Raw genomic sequence first — 18,828 nt, 5'->3', positions numbered from 1 at the left:
TGACGTGTCTGCAGGCCCGTTTCACTCGTGGCTAACAGGCCCGCTAAATGACGGCATGGCGCTGAACTGGAGCCTATCAGCACGCAGGTTATTTACTTAATCAAAGAGCTGAGACAATGAGTCCAGCATTAATCACCAGTTAGTGAGTTCTTCTTACGGCTGAGGCTGGGTCCATCAGTCAGGAACGGATTCTGTCATTCAGACCAGATGGAGGCTGGAGGGACGGTACGGGTCGGTTCAGAACGGTACGGGTCGGTTCAGAACGGTACGGGTCGGTTCAGAACGGGTCGGGTCGGGTCTCTTTGGGGTCAGACTGTACAAAGGGGACCCTCAGGGGTGGGAGGAGCCAAAGCGTAAACAGCAAGTAACAGCAAACATCCATAATGTGGAACCACCTCCCAGCTTCTTCAGCTTAATGCCACACCGGCTCGCGGTCCGGTTGAAACCACTCTCTGACATTTCTGCTCAATCAGCTGGAAAACTTTTGGTTTGACCCAGCGCCATCGAGCTCCCGCTGCACAGCCTCCTCACCGACACCGGAGAGCAGAGCCTGGAACCGGTCCTGTGTGCTCGGTACCCCAAGCAGAAGGGTTACAGACATGGTAACCATGGGTGCCATGGTAACGGGTTCCATGGTAACGGGTTCCATGGGACCGGTACGCTTTGGTGGTAGTGGAAACACTGAGATAAGAGAACCGTTCTGAACCGACCCATACCGGACTGCATAGTGGGAACACGCCATATGTGTTTACTGTGTTCTCAGCAGGAAAAGTCTGGATTCGGACTCAGAGTCTCGGCTGAACATCCAACATGGCTGCAGTGGTGATCCGCTGTTTAACAGCACTTCTGCCAGCGGGGGTCTCAGCTCCACCAGTGAACACACTCCTGATGATAACCAGCCTGCTCCACGAACACCCAGAACACGCTCGCCTTTGGTGTGACGTCACTTCGGGCTCTGGGTTCTGACCTCGGAGCTAAATGGAAGGCAGACTCTGACCGACCACCTCAGACTCTGACCGCCAGGCTGAACCAGCTGAGCCTCAGCACGCTTGGCTGCCTTCTAACGGTGAGTCAGCTCTGGGCCACAAACGGCAGATTTGGGTCACATTTGGATCGACTACAGACAAATTGCAGCCCGTTTTAGACACAAACCACTATACTATGTTTCCCATCATTCATGCTGTTAACAGGCCAAGTTGTTTGCTTTGGCCTGCTGGGCTTCCTGGGGACCGACCACTCTGGCTGCCGGGGTAGAAACTAACCTGTTCTGTTTATTTTGGACGTGAAGCTCAGCTTCAGCGCTGCTGGTTCCTAAAAAACTCCTTCAACACATCACAGAAACGTGGCTGAGATTCTTTTTCTGAGAAAACAGAAGAGACGGAACCTGAAAATCATCAGCTCGTGTGTTTGCAACACGTTGTAACACGTTGTCACATGACCATATGGACAGCATAGGGCTTCATGACTCACGACACTTGTGCACCAACTAGCTCATCATGGCAGAAATCTGTGCACATGCCATCCTCGTTTTTTCCAGACAACCCAGGTGATCGTTACTCCATGATTAACGACTTCTGGGGCTCTATAAGTAACTGTAGATGTGTAAAATGTTCCTAAATGCAGCTTTTCTGTCTTTAACACGGCGACAATATTCAGAAACATACGTACAAATTATGATAAACACAAAGAGACAAAGAGAAACAGGAGGATACAGCAGTGGAGGAGGTTAAACCAAGAGCCTTTATCATCCAGGTCTGCAGTGTGGATGCAGCTCTGAGAGTCTGTGAAGTGAAACTGTACACGAGCCCCATCGTTGTGTGAAGATGCTGAGGCCCCTCCCCCAAAAAACAAGCTGGCAGAAGGTTCTGAGGCCCCTCCCCCCCAAAAAACAAGCTGGCAGAAAGTGTTGAGGCCCCTCCCCCAAAAAACAAGCTGGGAGAAGATGCTGAGGCCCCTCCCCCAAAAAACAAGCTGTCTGAAGATGCTGAGGCCCCTCCCCCCAAAAAAACAAGCTGGCAGAAGGTTCTGAGTCCCCTCCCCCCAAAAAAACAAGCTGGCAGAAAGTGTTGAGGCCCCTCCCCCTAAAAAACAGGCTGGCAGAAAGTGTTGAGGCCCCTCCCCCAATAAACAAGCTGTCAGAAGATGCTGAGGCCCCTCCCCCAAAAAAACAAGCTGGCAGAAGGTTCTGAAGCCCCTCCCTAAAAAACAAACTGTCAGAAAGTGTTGAGGCCCCTCCCCCCAAAAAATAAGATGACAGAAGATGCTGAGGCCCCTTCCCCCAAAAAACAAGCTGTCTGAAGATGCTGAGGCCCCTCCCCCAAAAAACAAGCTGTCTGAATGTTCTGAGGCCCCTTCCCCCAAAAAAAACAAGCTGGCAGAAGGTTCTGAGGCCCCTCCCCCAAAAAACAAGCTGTCGGAAAGTGTTGAGGCCCCTCCCCCCAAAAAAACAAGCTGTCAGAAAGTGTTGAGGCCCCTCCCCCAAAAAAACAAGCTGTCAGAAAGTGTTGAGGCCCCTCCCCCCAAAAAACAAGCTGTCAAAAGATGCTGAGGCCCCTCCCCCCAAAAAAACAAGCCGTCAGAAGATGCTGAGGCCCCTCCCCCCAAAAACAAGCTGTCTGAAGATGCTGAGGCCCCTCCCCAAAAAAACAAGCTGTCAGAAAGTGTTGAGGCCCCTCCCCCAAAAAAAAACAAGCCGTCAGAAGATGCTGAGGCCCCTCCCCCAAAAACAAGGTGTCAGAAAGTGTTGAGGCCCCTCCCCCCAAAAAAACAAGCTGTCCGAAAGTGTTGAGGCCCCTCCCCCAAAAAAACAAGCTGTCAGAAGATGCTGAGGCCCCTCCCCCAAAAACAAGGTGTCAGAAAGTGTTGAGGCCCCTCCCCCAAAAAACAAGCTGTCTGAAGATGCTGAGGCCCCTCCCCCAAATAAACAAGCTGTCAGAAGATGCTGAAGCCCCTCCCCCAAAAAAACAAGCTGTCAGAAAGTGTTGAGGCCCCTCCCCAAAAAAACTCTCTTTGGGTTCGTCTTGTAAGGTTTCGTTTTAAAGTCACGCTCCCTGTTGCAGCACATCTGTATGCTTCTACATTTTGGGGTGTTTTTAACAAATGATAAAAACAGGTGACAACAAAAACTTTTTGGCTTACCGAGGATGATGGAAATCATCATCAGGTGCATCTAAAGATCAAACCTCAGAAAGACTTAAAGGTGGAGAAAAAGAAAAAGCAGGTGGACCAATGGGAGGGCAGAGGGGGCGGGGCATAGTCCCGTACAAAGTCATCGGGGCAGTTGTGGGCCTGTGAACAGGTGCACTGTGGGAGCAAACCTGCAGGGGGCGGAGTCTGTGGCACAGATCGAGGCGTTGGTGTCCGGAGATGATGATGATGATGATGAGGAGGAGGGGTCACTGGAGTCCAAACAGTCTGTGAGGAGATGTGTGTGTTTGGGGGGGTTTTATACTCGCCGCTTGCAGCAGGTAAAGGCTGCTGTTGCCATAGAAACAGATGAGCGTGTGTCTGAATGCGTGCACAGGTGTGTGACAGCGGCTCACAGCGGCCCGTGCCGGGCCTCGTACTTGGCCAGGATGGTCTTGCTGCGCCCGAGCTCCTTCCTCAGCTCCGCCACCTCCTGCCTCAGGGCGCCGTTCTCCTTCTCCAGGAAGCCGGCTCGGATGGCGATCTGGTTCTCCTTCAGCCGCCGGGCGTCACGGGACCGCTTGGCCGCCAGGTTGTTCTTCCTGCGCCGGGCCCAGTACTTGTCATCCTGCTCGAGAAGAAACGAGGAAAAAAACAGAGGAGGCGTCACTTCAGCGCTGGTGTTTGGGACGCACATTAATGTCAGAGGTGTGGCGTGATGGAGGGGCGGAGCCTCAACACGGAATGAATGTTTAGGTATGAATATAAATGGAGAGATGAGAAATATGAGACATTAATTCCACTTATTCTATGCAAATAATGCACGTAATGAAACATAAATGACACACAGCAGATCTGACCCAGTCCAACACCTGTCCTGGTGTGTTTCACAGCTTTATAGTTTATCTACTTTCCCCTGAGTTTCGTCTCTCAGGCGACATAAAAGACTGGAGGCTTCAGACTCTTCCAGGTTGAAGACACACCTATTTTCAGTTGCATTTGAATAAAGCTCCAAATCTGAAGCTGGAGTTTCAAAACTTAATCACATTTTAAATCCTGATTTTATCTTATTTATTTATTTTTCTTTGAAATTTAAATCGGGCTTTTTATTTCTACTGTTTTAATGTATCTGTAAAGCACTTTGAGTCACCTTGTTGTTGGATTATGCTGTACAGATAAACTTGCCTTGCCTCTTCTCAGACTGGAAAACTGTATATTTATAACCTGCTCTGCTTCTTTTTCCAAAAAGATGAATGTTTTTAGATTCTTAAGGTTGTCCTAAAACATATGAAATATTTCTTCTGCTCAGAACCTGCTCTCAAACCCTGCTTCATCCCGCTCAGAATCCTCAGGTTTTTAACTTTTCCAACGTGAAGTGAAGCAGTGAGCTTCCACAGATCGCTTATTCCCTGAACAACAAAAAGCCAAATCCCGTGAGGCTGACCCGGCAGCGCGGCAGGCGGCGGGATCATCAGCATCGCCGCCGTCTCATTCACTCTCACATTAAGCCTCTTAAGCTGGAGGCCCCGCCCCCTGGAGCTGCAGCCGGCCAATAGGAGGACAGAGGCTGCTGACTGACAGGAGAGCGACTCGGTCCATCCCAGCATGCCGCGCTGCTGTGAGAGAATAATCTGCCTGCACGTCTGCAGCAGCTTTACCTTCATCAGGGACAGTGTCAAACACACCTTTATGCTGAGTGTGCCGTGCATGTTCCCCGAGTTCCACTCCATCTCATATTCACTGCAAACATGCACCGATCAGCTTAGAAATGAGAGCTTCACCACACATTCCCATGCTCTGCAGCACCAAAGTGTCTCACTCAGCGGGGTCACATGGCTCTGAAAGGATCGGATTATTGGCTAAATAACAATCAGACTGAGTTATTAAGTGCATGTAGACACCTTAATCTGACTAAGAACTGGATCGGATGGGATTCAGACCCTGAGATAACTGGGTTGAAAGTCACTCTAAACCTGCTTGTAGACGCTGAAGCACGTGGTGAATCAGACTTTGCGTTCTGCGCATGCTCCAGATGTTTTCCCGGGGTCGTGACCCGGAAGTCAAAGGAGACGATATTCCTGTTGTTGTCGCCGTCAGAAAGAAACAAACAACGCGATGGAGAACGCTCCGTTGGGCATCGAGTTTGTGCAACAAGCAGCTCATCACAGACCAAATGTAGAGGGACGTAGCTTCATCTGGCTCTGCGTTCTCCATCTTTCTCCAATGCCTGAGTTTGTTGTTGTTGTTGGTGGTGAAGAGGTCAACAGGAAGTGGCTCTATTAGCAACAGCTGGAATGGGTACAGCGCCACCTATCATACCGGGGTATGACACGCTTTGTGCCTCTGATCCCATTCATTCACCGCCATATATCCAAGGAGAATTACCCTCGCTCAGAGGTGGGTAGTAACGAGTTACATTTACTTGAGTAAGTTTTTGAAAACATTACACTTCTAGGAGTAGTTTTAAATCCCTATACTTTTTACTTTTCCTTGAGTAGATGTGAGCAGCAGAAACTGTCCTCTTACTCCGCTACATTAGGCTACAATGAGCTGGTTACTTTTCTTCTTACCTCTTTGGTATTCTACGCCTCATTATTTTTATCCCCCCACGTACGCCTCATTTTAATGTTTTATTCTGACAGAGAGAGAGACTTCCTCCAAAGGCTCTACCACCTGACTGTGTTCCACCAATCAGACGCAGCCGTGCAGTCTGGTCACGTGACCGTACTCGATCTCAGCGGCGGGAGGGGTTAGCTTTAGCATTAGCAGTCGTAGCAAACAAACAAAGAAACGGATGAAAAATGTCAGAACCAACGGTGGGAAATGAAGACGCAGACGAGGCCTCATACTGAAAGCATGTTTACCTTACAAAGAGTGAGAAACAGCAGCTACATTATGTGTCTTCTGTGGCAACCAAAACAAACGCACATTTCAGCAGAAACTCAACATCTAACTTGAGGAAACATGTAGCGCTAAGTTTCCTAAACTCGTTTTTCCCCCCATGGATAGGTGAATGTTTGTTTTTTAGGTTACATATGGGTTACATATGTTTTAAACATTTCCTAAGTCTCTTTTATTTCTTATTGAAGTTCTTGAATTTACCTGGATTATTTTAATTTAAGCTATTTTGTCATTAATTAATTAATTTTAATTTATTTTATCAATTGGATGAACTCTAATCTGCCTAAAGATGATTATTTAGTATTTTTGTCTGTCTGATTGAATGCTTGTGTTAACAAGCACCGGCTCCAGAACCGGCTCCAGATTACCTTCAGGTCGCTCGGGATGAAGATCTTGCGCGCTTTCTTGATCATGGGCTGCGGCTTCAGCTCCTCAGCAGAGAACTTGCGCTTGCGTGGGTCGAACATCTCCTGCCCCGGCACGCTGGAGAGAGCCAGGTCCGCTGGGTCCGGCTCATAGCCCACAGGAACCTGGATGGAGTCCGGGTCGATGGGGCTGGGGGTGTTTCTGGAGCTGGGGAAGCCTGCTGGGGGAGGAAGAGGAGGGTTAGAGCTGGGGGAGGAAGAGGAGGGTTAGAGCTGGGGGAGGAAGAGGAGGGTTAGAGCTGGGGGAGGAAGAGGAGGGTTAGAGCTCAAACCCAGAACCCTGATCAGAACCATCAGTACGCTTCTATCCTGCTGCTTAGCTTTACACCGACTCCCTTCATCCCTGTTTTTTCTTTTCTTTTTCTTTCATTCTTTTGTTTCTTCTCTCGCTTCTTTTTGTTATTTTCTTTTTCTTTCTTTTGTATCTTCTCTCGCTTCTTTTTGTTATTTTATTTTTCTTTCTTTCTTTTGTTTCTTCTCTCGCTTCTTTTTGTTATTTTCTTTTTCTTTCTTTTGTATCTTCTCTCGCTTCTTTTTGTTATTTTCTTTTTCTTTCTTTTGTATCTTCTCTCGCTTCTTTTTGTTATTTTCTTTTTCTTTTTTTGTTTCTTCTCTCGCTTCTTTTTGTTATTTACTTTCTTTATTCTTTTGTTTCTTCTCTCGCTTCTTTTTATTATTTTCTTTTTCTTTCTTTTGTTTCTTCTCTCGCTTCTTTTTGTTATTTTCTTTATTCTTTTTTCCAGTTCTTGTTTCTTCTTTGTCTCTCTCTTTATTCTTTTCTGTTCTAACATGTTTGTTCCTTCTGATTCTCCACATCTTTCTTGCTACAGCTTCATTAAACATGAAAGTCAGCAGCAGATACTGAAGGTTTCCCCTGACTGCTGACATTTTACAGCACATTCGCGGTATTTTCTCATTTCTGTCTGAGCTGCAGTGCTGAGCTGCGGCCACCAGGTGGTGACAAACTGCCAGAAGCGGATTTCTTCCTCATCTCTGCACCATTTTAAAAAGTGTTTCCTGGACAACACGAGCATCCCAGAGCCTTTCAGAGCTAAAACACAAAAATATAAATCATCATAACATAAGACGAGGAGCAGAGTGTGAAGGCAGAGCCGCTGATTTACTGTACGCAACACTTTTAATCTCCAGATTTACTCTGTTTATCTTTCATTTTGTGTCTGTTCGGCAGTGAAAAAAAACCTTCATCTTTTTCAGATTTAGCAGGAATTCCACTTAACTTTTTTCAGGTTTTACTCTCACGACGTTACGTAACACTAACTGTGTGTGATCCAGGAAATTAGTCCTAAAATAACAAAACAATAAACACTGCATGGTTCTCCATGTTTGACTTTGTGTGTAACGGGTCACAGCTGGTACGGAAGCCAGTTGGTGGCAGAAAGAAGAAAAAGTTCATGTCAAATTAAAACCAAACCAAAATTAAAATAATTTAATATGAAAGAAGGTGGAGCCGCAGACTGATTCGGTTTTATTGTGTAATTCTGATTCAGATGCATTCGCCTAAGATATCATCAGTTATGGAAGAATAATGACTTCAGATAAACTTCCTTCCTCTTCCTCACATGGTAACATCTGGATTTTAGTCATCATGATTCATTCTGTTGCTGTTTCTGCTCGTGAATCTGAAATAAAAATCATTTCAGTCGGTCATCTGAGTGAAAAGCAGACTTTTTCTAAATCCTCACAGAAAGCTGGAAGTTTAAAAGTTTGAATGTTGCTGAGGCCCCAGATGATCGGCCTGGTTTCTCCATCCAGGTGTGAAGATGTGATGCTGCGCTGGACGTCTCCGTGGTAACGGAGAGGACGGAGAGGACGGAGAGGAGGAGCAGTTCCCGGGAGGCTCTGTTTGTTTTTCCTCTCCAGCTGCTGCTAGCGTGTGTGTGTGTTGCACGTGTGTGCGTGTGCATGTGTGTGCACGTGCGTGTGTGTGTGCATGTGTGTGCACGTGCGTGTGTGTGTGTGCACGTGTGTGCACGTGTATGTGCGCTCTCCATATGTTTTTCTCTGTGAACACACCGACAGTTTTCGAGCTCGGAGTAAGGCCAGGTTCAGAAACAGAACAGTTTAACCCATCTCTGCTGGTTCTGGTTCTGGTTCTGGTTCTGGTCCTGGTCCTGGTTCTGGTTCTGGTTCTGGTTCTGGTTCTGGTTCTGGTTCTGGTTCTGCAGAGTGAAACCGGCAGCAGAACACCCTGATAAACCGTGCAGCTGTGCGTCTCTCAGACAGATGTTCAGAGGGACGCTCTGATGCTCCAGAAGCTGGACGCCATGGAGCAGGTGGAGGAGGAGTTTCTGACTCTGTGACGGAGGTCTGAAGGTGGAGGAGCAGGTGGAGGAGGAGTTTCTGACTGTGACGGAGGTCTGAAGGTGGAGGAGCAGGTGGAGGAGGAGTTTCTGACTCTGTGACGGAGGTCTGAAGGTGGAGGAGGAGTTTCTGACTGTGACGGAGGTCTGAAGGTGGAGGAGCAGGTGGAGGAGGAGTTTCTGACTGTGACGGAGGTCTGAAGGTGGAGGAGCAGGTGGAGGAGGAGTTTCTGACTCTGTGACGGAGGTCTGAAGGTGGAGGAGGAGTTTCTGACTCTGTGACGGAGGTCTGAAGGTGGAGGAGCAGGTGGAGGAGGAGTTTCTGACTCTGTGACGGAGGTCTGAAGGTGGAGGAGGAGTTTCTGACTGTGACGGAGGTCTGAAGGTGGAGGAGCAGGTGGAGGAGGAGTTTCTGACTCTGTGATGGAGGTCTGAAGGTGGAGGAGGAGTTTCTGACTCTGTGACGGAGGTCTGAAGGTGGAGGAGCAGGTGGAGGAGGAGTTTCTGACTCTGTGACGGAGGTCTGAAGGTGGAGGAGCAGGTGGAGGAGGAGTTTCTGACTCTGTGATGGAGGTCTGAAGGTGGAGGAGCAGGTGGAGGAGGAGTTTCTGACTCTGTGACGGAGGTCTGAAGGTGGAGGAGCAGGTGGAGGAGGCCTCTCGGCTCGGCTGAACCTAACTGCTGAGTTCCTGCCTCCTTATCAGCTGCACAACCATGCGGCCGTGTGGGAAAACAAACATGGCCGATTATTTGGTAGATTACTTTTTCTATATTTAGACAGGAGTGCAGCAGCCTCTGCTGACATGAAGCCACGCTTTTGATCTGCTGTGAAAAGACTCGTGACCCGTGGTGGAAAAGTGCCGACACCACAAACCAGAGTCGGTTTCTACATCTGAAGCTTGCTTTCTGCATTTCTGAGCATTTAAGACTCATTTAGCTCATTTCGCTCATTTAGCTCATTCTCTAGCTGTTACCATGAAACATCTGCAGATATTCATTTTAAAGCTGCTCAGAACTGAACTAACTCTGGTTCTGCCTCAGATTCTGGGTTTATGTTCATGTTGGAACATGTTTCAGTGAATCAGCTGCAGCTGTTACCATGGAAACATCTGCAGATATTCACCTTAAAGCTGCTCAGAACTGAACTAACTCTGGTTCTGCCTCAGATTCTGGGTTTATGTTCATGTTGGAACATGTTTCAGTGAATTTCTGCAGCTGTTACCATGGAAACATCTGCAGATATTCACTTTAAAGCTGCTCAGAACTGAACTAACTCTGGTTCTGACTCAGATTCTGGGTTTATGTTCATGTTGGAACATGTTTCAGTGAATCTCTGCAGCTGTTACCATGGAAACATCTGCAGATATTCACCTTAAAGCTGCTCAGAACTGAACTAACTCTGGTTCTGCCTCAGATTCTGGGTTTATGTTCATGTTGGAACATGTTTCAGTGAATCTCTGCAGCTGTTACCATGGAAACATCTGCAGATATTCACCTTAAAGCTGCTCAGAACTGAACTAACTCTGGTTCTGCCTCAGATTCTGGGTTTATGTTCATGTTGGAACATGTTTCAGTGAATCAGCTGCTTCCTGCTTTTATATAAAATATGTAAAGAAATGAGGGCTGCTGCACTGTGCTGTGCACTTTCCAGCAGGAGCTTCTCTGATGCAGCTGCTAATATTACAGAGAAAGCTCACGGTGGAAGCTCCAGAGGATTACCTGCTGGATTCACACGTTATCAACAGGTAGCTGGCAGGGTGATCCCAGACTTCTCAGATTTCCTAGCACAAATGAACCTACTTCAAAGGTGCAAAGAGAGTCCGGAAAGGTCAGAACTCCGGAAACACTTGGAATACATGAAGAAGAACCAACATGTTTGTGCTTGTGTCCCTCATCAGTGTCACTAAAAACAGCCAACAGCCAGCTCTTAATAAGGCGAACATGGAACCTGAAAAACACAAACCAACCAGATACATCCACAGAGATGCTTAAAGGATTCGGAGGTCTCAGACTCTCAATAAGGTTGATAAAACAGGGGTCCTTTAAACACCTAAAAGCCTTTTTAAAGCATTGATCAAAGGTTCTATCACTGGTGCTCTGAGGGGTTAAAACTTACCGGCCCACCTCCCAGAGGATGGGATGGCATCACGCCACATCCTGAAGGTGTTTCAGGGCTCCGGGAATAAGGCGAGTTAACCACTGCTGACTGACAGCAGGGCAGAAAATAAGCTTCCACCTCTTAAGATAAAAATATAGATCTGTCTTTTTCTGCTGTGGTCGGTTTCAGAACCTCTGATCTCTCTGTGGCAGCATCTGATTGGTTGGTTTTGTACTCTTTCAGTTTAAATGCTCGGTGTATCACAGTGATAGGAAGGGAGAGAAAATAGGGCCAAGCGATGTGAGGTCTGACTTTTTCCTGGAGAACCATTTTGTGATGCAAATGTATTACTCTGTTGAACGCATATTGTTCTGAGAAGCAAAACGCTTTATTTTTTAAACCCCAGCCAACTAGCCGGACTACCTTCATCAACACCAAAACGAGGCTGGAACTCTGCTCACAGGACGCAGCAGGGGGTAAGAAGATGTTCAGAAATGATGTTGCTGATATGGGATCTCATACAGCTTCATGTCAGAAGAGGCGAACTATCCCTTTAAGATCAGAGTTGAAAGATGAACTCTCTGCTGCTCTGATCTCACAGACTGTGTTTAGTTGATCTGAATGTAAACACTCTGCTGGAGACGTGTGGACGTCTGAGGTGCCGCCCCCTGGCCTACTTCTGCAGGGAACACCATGTCCTTAAAACACTCGCAGCTTGTTTTCTCAGGACCTTTTGGTCCCGCTGAGGTCAAGGCTGTGGACTTTGTGCTCTTTGTGGATCTGAGTAAACTGTGTTTTTTTCTGTGAGGGAAAGAGCCCCCAAACAGGTGGTCAGGTGGGACGAGCCCGTCTGTCTCATATTCAGACTCATGCAGGTTGAACTGCAGAAATGAAAGGAAACCCTCATTATCAGAGCATGCCACACCTATTTTCTCAGATTGTTCAACATATGAAACAACTCAAAGTTAAGATGATTAAATTCTGCTCTGAAAAACCATGAAAACGCTGAGTTTTACCGGCAAACATCCAACCTGAGCAGCTGCTTTGTGGAAATGACTAACTAATGAAAGAGCTGGTAACTAATGAAAGAGCTGGTAACTAATGAAAGAGCCGGTAACTAATGAAAGAGCTGCTAACTAATGAAAGAGCCGGTAACTAATGAAAGAGCTGGTAACTAATGAAAGAGCTGGTAACTAATGAAAGAGCCGGTAACTAATGAAAGAGCCGGTAACTAATGAAAGACCCGTTAACTAATGAAAGAGCCGCTAACTAATGAAAGAGCCGGTAACTAATGAAAGAGCCGGTAACTAATGAAAGGGCAAGTAACTAATGAAAGAGCTGGTAACTAATGAAAGAGCTGCTAACTAATGAAAGAGCCGGTAACTAATGAAAGAGCCGGTAACTAATGAAAGAGCTGCTAACTAATGAAAGAGCCGGTAACTAATGAAAGAGCCGGTAACTAATGAAAGAGCTGGTAACTAATGAAAGAGCTGCTAACTAATGAAAGAGCCGGTAACTAATGAAAGGGCAAGTAACTAATGAAAGAGCCGGTAACTAATGAAAGAGCTGGTAACTAATGAAAGAGCCGGTAACTAATGAAAGAGCCGGTAACTAATGAAAGAGCCGGTAACTAATGAAAGAGCCGGTAACTAATGAAAGAGCCGGTAACTAATGAAAGAGCTGGTAACTAATGAAAGAGCCGGTAACTAATGAAAGAGCTGGTAACTAATAAAAGAGCTGCTAACTAATGAAAGAGCCGGTAACTAATGAAAGAGCTGCTGACTAATGAAAGAGCTGGTAACTAATGAAAGAGCTGCTGACTAATGAAAGAGCTGGTAACTAATGAAAGAGCCGGTAACTAATGAAAGAGCCGGTAACTAATGAAAGACCCGTTAACTAATGAAAGAGCCGCTAACTAATGAAAGAGCCGGTAACTAATGAAAGGGCAAGTAACTAATGAAAGAGCTGGTAACTAATGAAAGAGCTGCTAACTAATGAAAGAGCCGGTAACTAATGAAAGAGCCGGTAACTAATGAAAGAGCTGCTAACTAATGAAAGAGCTGGTAACTAATGAAAGAGCTGGTAACTAATGAAAGAGCCGGTAACTAATGAAAGGGCTTCTGCCTTTTGTTCGGCCTCTTTACTGTCGATCTGCTGCTGGTTAAGAGACGCTGAGTCGCTCATTTTTCTTTCATTTAGATGCTGATTTGGTGAAATCTCCTAAACCGATGCTATGCTGATGATGCGCTGCTTTATCCAAAGGTTAATCAATCAGCCTCTCACCTCACTTTGCTTGCTTTATTTAATCAGATTATCCCTTCAGGCATTAAACGTCTTCTTTAAGAGGGACTTGGCCACGGCAGCAGCCGGATTTCTCTCATGGATCCTTTGTGGGAAAGTCTCTTTTCCCTCTTTTCCCTGATCCTGACCCTGATAATCATCATATTCAGACTGAACTCGACGGTTTGAAGGATGTAGGAGCCTGGGTCCTATTTGGGTTTATTAATATTTGGGTTAGCTATTTGAGTTTACATGTTGAAATATGATTTACGTTAATTATAATAAAAAAGGAGCTATTTACAGTATTTATAGACATAATTAATTTAATAAGTTAACAGTTTAATTCAGGTAATATATGTGTGCATTATTTAAAAAGGTTAAAAATGGCGTACATTGCCTTTAATTTGTTGTTAATCTCGGGAGAGTTACCGGAGTCTTTTTGGTCGGGCGGCTTAGAGTGGAGCCACGCAGTTTTTTGACCTTTCTCTCTCTCTGTCACTTTCTTTGTTTTTTCTCTCACCTTTTTTATTTTCTCATTGCTGTACATTGCATTCTTTCTGTTTTTTGGAAGTAAATTGAGGAACAAAATAGGATCTTGTGGAGTTTTTAAGTTGTCGTGGATGTGGATGACGAGAGAGAAGAGCAACAAGTTAATGGCTTCATTAAGGAACCTACAAAGGGTATTGGAAATGAAGTGGCTCCTAATTAAAAGGATTATTTTCAGAACAGATAGTAAAATACTGCATGTGTGGGTGAGTTACCTGCTCTCGCCGGGCTGCTGTGCAGGCAGTTTGGGGAGATGACGGTGGTGTGTGCAGAGGTGGAGGCGTGGCTGCTGAGGTCCATCACCGGGGGGGCCTGAGTGGGCGTGGCCATGATGGGCGGCTGGCGTTGAGGGGCGTGTGCTTGGTGCTGAGAGGGGCTGGACGGGATGCCGTTCTCGGACAGGAACTCCTCCAGGTCCATGTACTCCAGCTGGAAGGTGTCCCCATCGTAGGTGAGGGTTTTGTCCCACAGCGTGGGGCCCAGGAAGGCCGACTGAGGGACGCTGCGCTCCTCCTCCAGGTTCTTCTCCTTCTCCTTACTGAAAGCTGCAGAGGAAGAGGAACTCAGTCAGAAAACAACCTCCAGGGGTCTGCTACCATCTGAGGATTCATGCCCTGGGCCAATGATTCAGGTGGTGATTTACATCTGAAGCAGGTGAATAAAACACATCTGAAAAAAGATCTAATGTCCAAAAGAGCCAGCCATCCGTCTCTTCCCTGTCAGCTAAGGTTCTTTCTTTGGGTTTATGAGAAAATAACTTATTTCCACTCGTTTTCTTCAGCATAATAATGAGAGAAGCAGAAGGAAATGCTTTCACAGCAACGGAGATGGTTCAGTAATGTTGGAACAAACTAAACTAGGGTTTGAAAACTTTGCTATGTCAAAGCTAGAGTTCTCTGAAGTGTGCTCAGACTGGGAGGTGTTGCAAAAACCAGTTCTTAGCTAGAACCAGCTTAGAACCAGCCCTGAACCAGAGCTGGATACACTTTGGTCCGATTAGGGGACAAGACCAAGAACTCTAAACACTCAGTGGGGTCACATGGCTCTGAAAGGATCGGATTATTGGCTAAATTACAATCAGACTGAGTTATTAAGTGCATGTAGACACCTTAATCTGACTAAGAATTGGATCGGATGGGATTCAGACCCCGAGATAACTGGATAACTGAAAGTCACTCTAAACCTGCTTGTAGACGCTGAAGCTCGTGGTGAATCAGACTTTGCGTTCTGCGCATGCTCCAGATGTTTTCCCGGGGTCGTGACCCGGAAGTCAAAGGAGACGATATTCCTGTTGTTGTCGCCGTCAGAAAGAAACAAACAACGCGATGGAGAATGCTCCGTTGGGCATCGAGTTTGTGCAACAAGCAGCTCATCACAGACCAAATGTAGAGGGACGTAGCTTCATCTGGCTCTGCGTTCTCCATCTTTCTCCAATGCCTGAGTTTGTTGTTGTTGTTGGTGGTGTAGAGGTCAACAGGAAGTGGCTCTATTAGCAACAGCTGGAATGGGTACAGCGCCACCTATCATACCGGGGTATGACACGCTTTGTGCCTCTGATCCCATTCATTCACCGCCACATATCCAAGGAGAATTACCCTTAATAACTCATTCTGATTGTAATTTATCCAATAATCCGATCCTTTCAGAGTCATGTGACCCACTGAGTGAGACAGGTTTGAAAGAGAAAAACTTTGGAATATTTTCAGAGCAGAATACGTAACCTCGAGAAGAAGAAGCCAAAAGTTTAAAAATACAGCTTGAGGTTCATTGTTCTGAGGACCGACTGGTTCAAGTCCCGCATCGGACGGCCCTTTGCTGCATGTCGTTCCCCCTCTCTCTACCCCCTGCTTCCTGTCTCTCTTCAACTATCCTGTCCATTAAAGGTGGGGTATGAGATGTTTTCTGGAGCATTTTTTATCATATTGTCTGAAAACCTCCTCACGACCCCATTGCACCCACTAAAATAGAGTGTTTGGAATTTTTTTTTAATATTTCAGTCCATTGTAGAGGGTGTAGCAAGAGGAAATGTCTGACCAATAGAAGTAATGATGAGAGTTACTTCTATTGGATTCTGACATGCCAATCAACCGTCAGCCCCCCTCCCCCCTGCACGTTCACAGACTTGTGATTCGTTCATGTGTTTTGAAGGCGTGGTTTCGATGGGTGGGCTGAAGGGAGAGGCAAGTTGTGTATTTTCAAAAATATAGCTTGCAGGAACCGTTTTTTCCAAGATCTCATACCCCACCTTTAAAGGCATAAAAGCCCCAAGAAATAATTAAAAAAAAAAAAGAATACATAACCTAAAGACAAAGCTAAAAGTTTAAAAAACACTGCCTGCTGCCGCCTGCCGACAGCCGCGCTTGTTACGCTGTTTGCTGCTCGGTCTGCACAGCAGGCAGTGATACGAAGGGAGAGAAAATAGGGCCAAGAGATTGTGAGGTCTGACTTTGTCCTGGAGAACCATTTTGTGATGCAAATGTATTACTCTGTTGAACGCATATTGTTCTGAGAAGCAAAACGCTTTATTTTTTAAACCCCAGCCAACTAGCCGGACTACCTTCATCAACACCAAAACGAGGCTGGAACTCTGCTCACAGGACGCAGCAGGGGGTAAGAAGATGTTCAGAAATGATGTTGCTGATATGGGATGTTACACAGCTTCATGTCAAAAGAGGCGGACTATCCCTTTAAAGAGACAGCAGCTAAAAGTGCTTGTTTCTGCATAAAGTGTCCGATAAATAAGGACTCTCCTGAACTGGGAATCATGTGAAGATGCTCCATGCTGTAAGCTGTAACAGAACACTGATAAAACCAAACCCTAAAAGCCTCTTTAACCAACAAACTGCAGAGTCAGTTTTATCTGACAGCTTTATCAGTGACCTCTGACCCCCCCACCAACACTGGAATCAACACTGTTTATGTTCCACATGACAGGAGTGTGGGACACCTGGTGAAAACCAACCGAACCTATCAGTTCAGCAGAAACCTGACGGAGTTTCTTAGAATATCCACATGTTCAGGAGGAATAAAAACGATAGAAAAGTAAGAACTGTACAACCAGCATCTGAGTGATTTCTGGGTTCAGTTTAAAAAAACACTAATTTTATTCTCTTTAAGAGCTTTAAGAGCCTGAAGCATCTGGTGAAGGAAGAACATTCTGAAAGGGTTCTTCTTACGTCCTTTTAAACATCTCAACAACATTTCATCCTTTAGGTGGAAAACCAGCACATTTCATCCTTTAGGTCAGCTCAGTCAGACTGAACAGAACGAGTCACAGAGCAGGTGGAGATTAAGATCATTCAGATGGAAACTGTTTGATGAACCGGATTTTATCATTTCAGTTTGATAAAAGAGGAAATCTGAAAAGATGATCTCTGAAGTCAAAGAGGCTGATCAGATAATGTTTAAAGGATCGATACGATCAATATGATTAGTGATAGATCTGAATCTGATCGATCTGATCGATCTGATCGATACGATCAATACAATTAGTGATAGATCTGAATCTGATCGATCTGATCGATACGATCAATACGATTAGTGATAGATCTGATCGATACGATCAATACGATTAGTGATAGATCTGATCGATACGATTAGTGATAGATCTGATTGATACATTAGTGATAGATCTGATCGATATGATTGATACGATCAATACGATTAGTGATAGATCTGATCGATCTGATCGATACGATCAATACGATTAGTGATAGATCTGATCGATCTTATCGATACGATCAATACGATTAGTGATAGATCTGATCGATACGATCAATGCAATTAGTGATAGATCTGATCAATACGATTAGTGATAGATCTGAATCTGATCGATCTGATCGATACGATCAATACGATTAGTGATAGATCTGATCGATCTGATCGATACGATCAATACGATTAGTGATAGATCTGATCGATCTGATCGATACGATCAATACGATTAGTGATAGATCTGAATCTGATCGATCTGATCGATACGATCAATATGATTAGTGATAGATCTGAATCTGATCGATCTGATCGATACGATCAATACGATTAGTGATAGATCTGATCGATCTGATCGATACGATCAATACGATTAGTGATAGATCTGATCGATCTGATCGATACGATCAACACGATTAGTGATAGATCTGATCGATACGATCAATACGATTAGTGATAGATCTGATCGATACGATTAGTGATAGATCTGATCGATATGATCGATATGATCGATATGATCGATACAATTAGTGATAGATCTGATCAATACGATTAGTGATAGGAGGAGCTCTCAGATGTTCTTCCTGCTCAGAAAGTAAATAACTGAATATTGATCATTGATCAGAAGCATGTTTATCAGTTTTATCTGGTAGAGTTTATCAATTTAAACCAGATAAACACCACAAACTGCTCCGCCTGCCCGGAGGGAAACTTTGTGCCTGCAGGAGTTGATCAGACGGAAATATTTCAGCTCACAGAGACTCAGATTCCCCAGGAATCATTTAGAATCATTTAGAATCTTTTAGAATCATTTAGAATCTTTTAGAATCATTTAGAATCATTTAGAATCTTTTAGAATCTTTTAGAATCTTTTAGAATCATTTAGAATCATTTAGAACCATTTAGAACCATTTAGAATCATTTAGAATCATTTAGAATCTTTTAGAATCTTTTAGAATCTTTTAGAATCATTTAGAATCATTTCTAATCTTTTAGAAGCTGTTTCTCAGGCAGACAGGATTCAGACTTCTTCACCTTCATGATGCAGCGGCAGCTTCATCGGGTTCTCCAGCAGGGACTTCAGCACTCCGTGCGCGGCCGGCCGCAGGAACCCGGGGTGCCGGGACATCTTCTCCATCACGCCTCCGCGCTCCCACCGGGAAACACGGCTCAGAGGAGGCTGAGACCGCGGATACAGCAGGAGAAGTGTGCGGAGGGATCTGTGCAGCCCGCAGGAACAGCCGAGGCAGCAAAGTGCCAAACAGAAGTCCGTCAGGAGGGAAAAACAGGAGAAGAAAAAACAGGAGGATAAAAAACACGAGAAGAAGCGCGAGGCTCGAGCTGCGGGCGCGTGCGGCGGTGCCTGAGCGGGCTGCGGGAGGATGCTGACAGACCGAGACCCAAACCATGTGTGAGCGCC

At 45.6% G+C, this 18,828-nt stretch overlaps 1 protein-coding gene across 2 annotated transcripts; it reads right to left on the bottom strand.

Moving 5' to 3' along the window:
• Positions 1-2,644: 2,644 nt before the first annotated feature.
• Positions 2,645-18,828, bottom strand: hlfb (HLF transcription factor, PAR bZIP family member b). 2 transcript variants are annotated; one of them, XM_075457444.1, is made up of 4 exons: positions 18,444-18,828; positions 13,913-14,242; positions 6,396-6,610; positions 2,645-3,754 (listed from the first exon to the last, which is right to left on the bottom strand). In XM_075457444.1, exons 1-4 carry the CDS (start codon positions 18,544-18,546, stop codon positions 3,539-3,541), a joined length of 864 nt encoding a protein of 287 aa, XP_075313559.1. In that variant the 5' UTR covers positions 18,547-18,828; the 3' UTR covers positions 2,645-3,538. The 2 variants fall into 2 exon arrangements, with proteins under 2 accessions (XP_075313559.1, XP_075313558.1); XM_075457443.1 differs by having other exon boundaries at positions 2,646-3,754; positions 6,396-6,613.

Source organism: Odontesthes bonariensis, chromosome 23 (genome assembly GCF_027942865.1).
Source record: "Odontesthes bonariensis isolate fOdoBon6 chromosome 23, fOdoBon6.hap1, whole genome shotgun sequence".
Classification (NCBI taxonomy): domain Eukaryota; kingdom Metazoa; phylum Chordata; class Actinopteri; order Atheriniformes; family Atherinopsidae; genus Odontesthes; species Odontesthes bonariensis.
The sequence above is the reverse complement of the archived record's forward strand: the minus strand, read 5'-3'. Positions and strand labels throughout refer to the sequence as shown.

Bases quoted from the DNA above. Each gene is read 5' to 3' on its own strand.
- hlfb (XM_075457443.1), bottom strand. From the start codon at position 18,546: ATGGAGAAGATGTCCCGGCACCCCGGGTTCCTGCGGCCGGCCGCGCAC. The intron at 14,243-18,443 runs GTGAAGAAGTCT...CTTCCTCTGCAG, and splicing joins GCTGCCGCTGCATCATGAAG to CTTTCAGTAAGGAGAAGGAG. The intron at 3,755-6,395 runs GTAATCTGGAGC...CTTCTCGAGCAG, and splicing joins TCATCCCGAGCGACCTGAAG to GATGACAAGTACTGGGCCCG.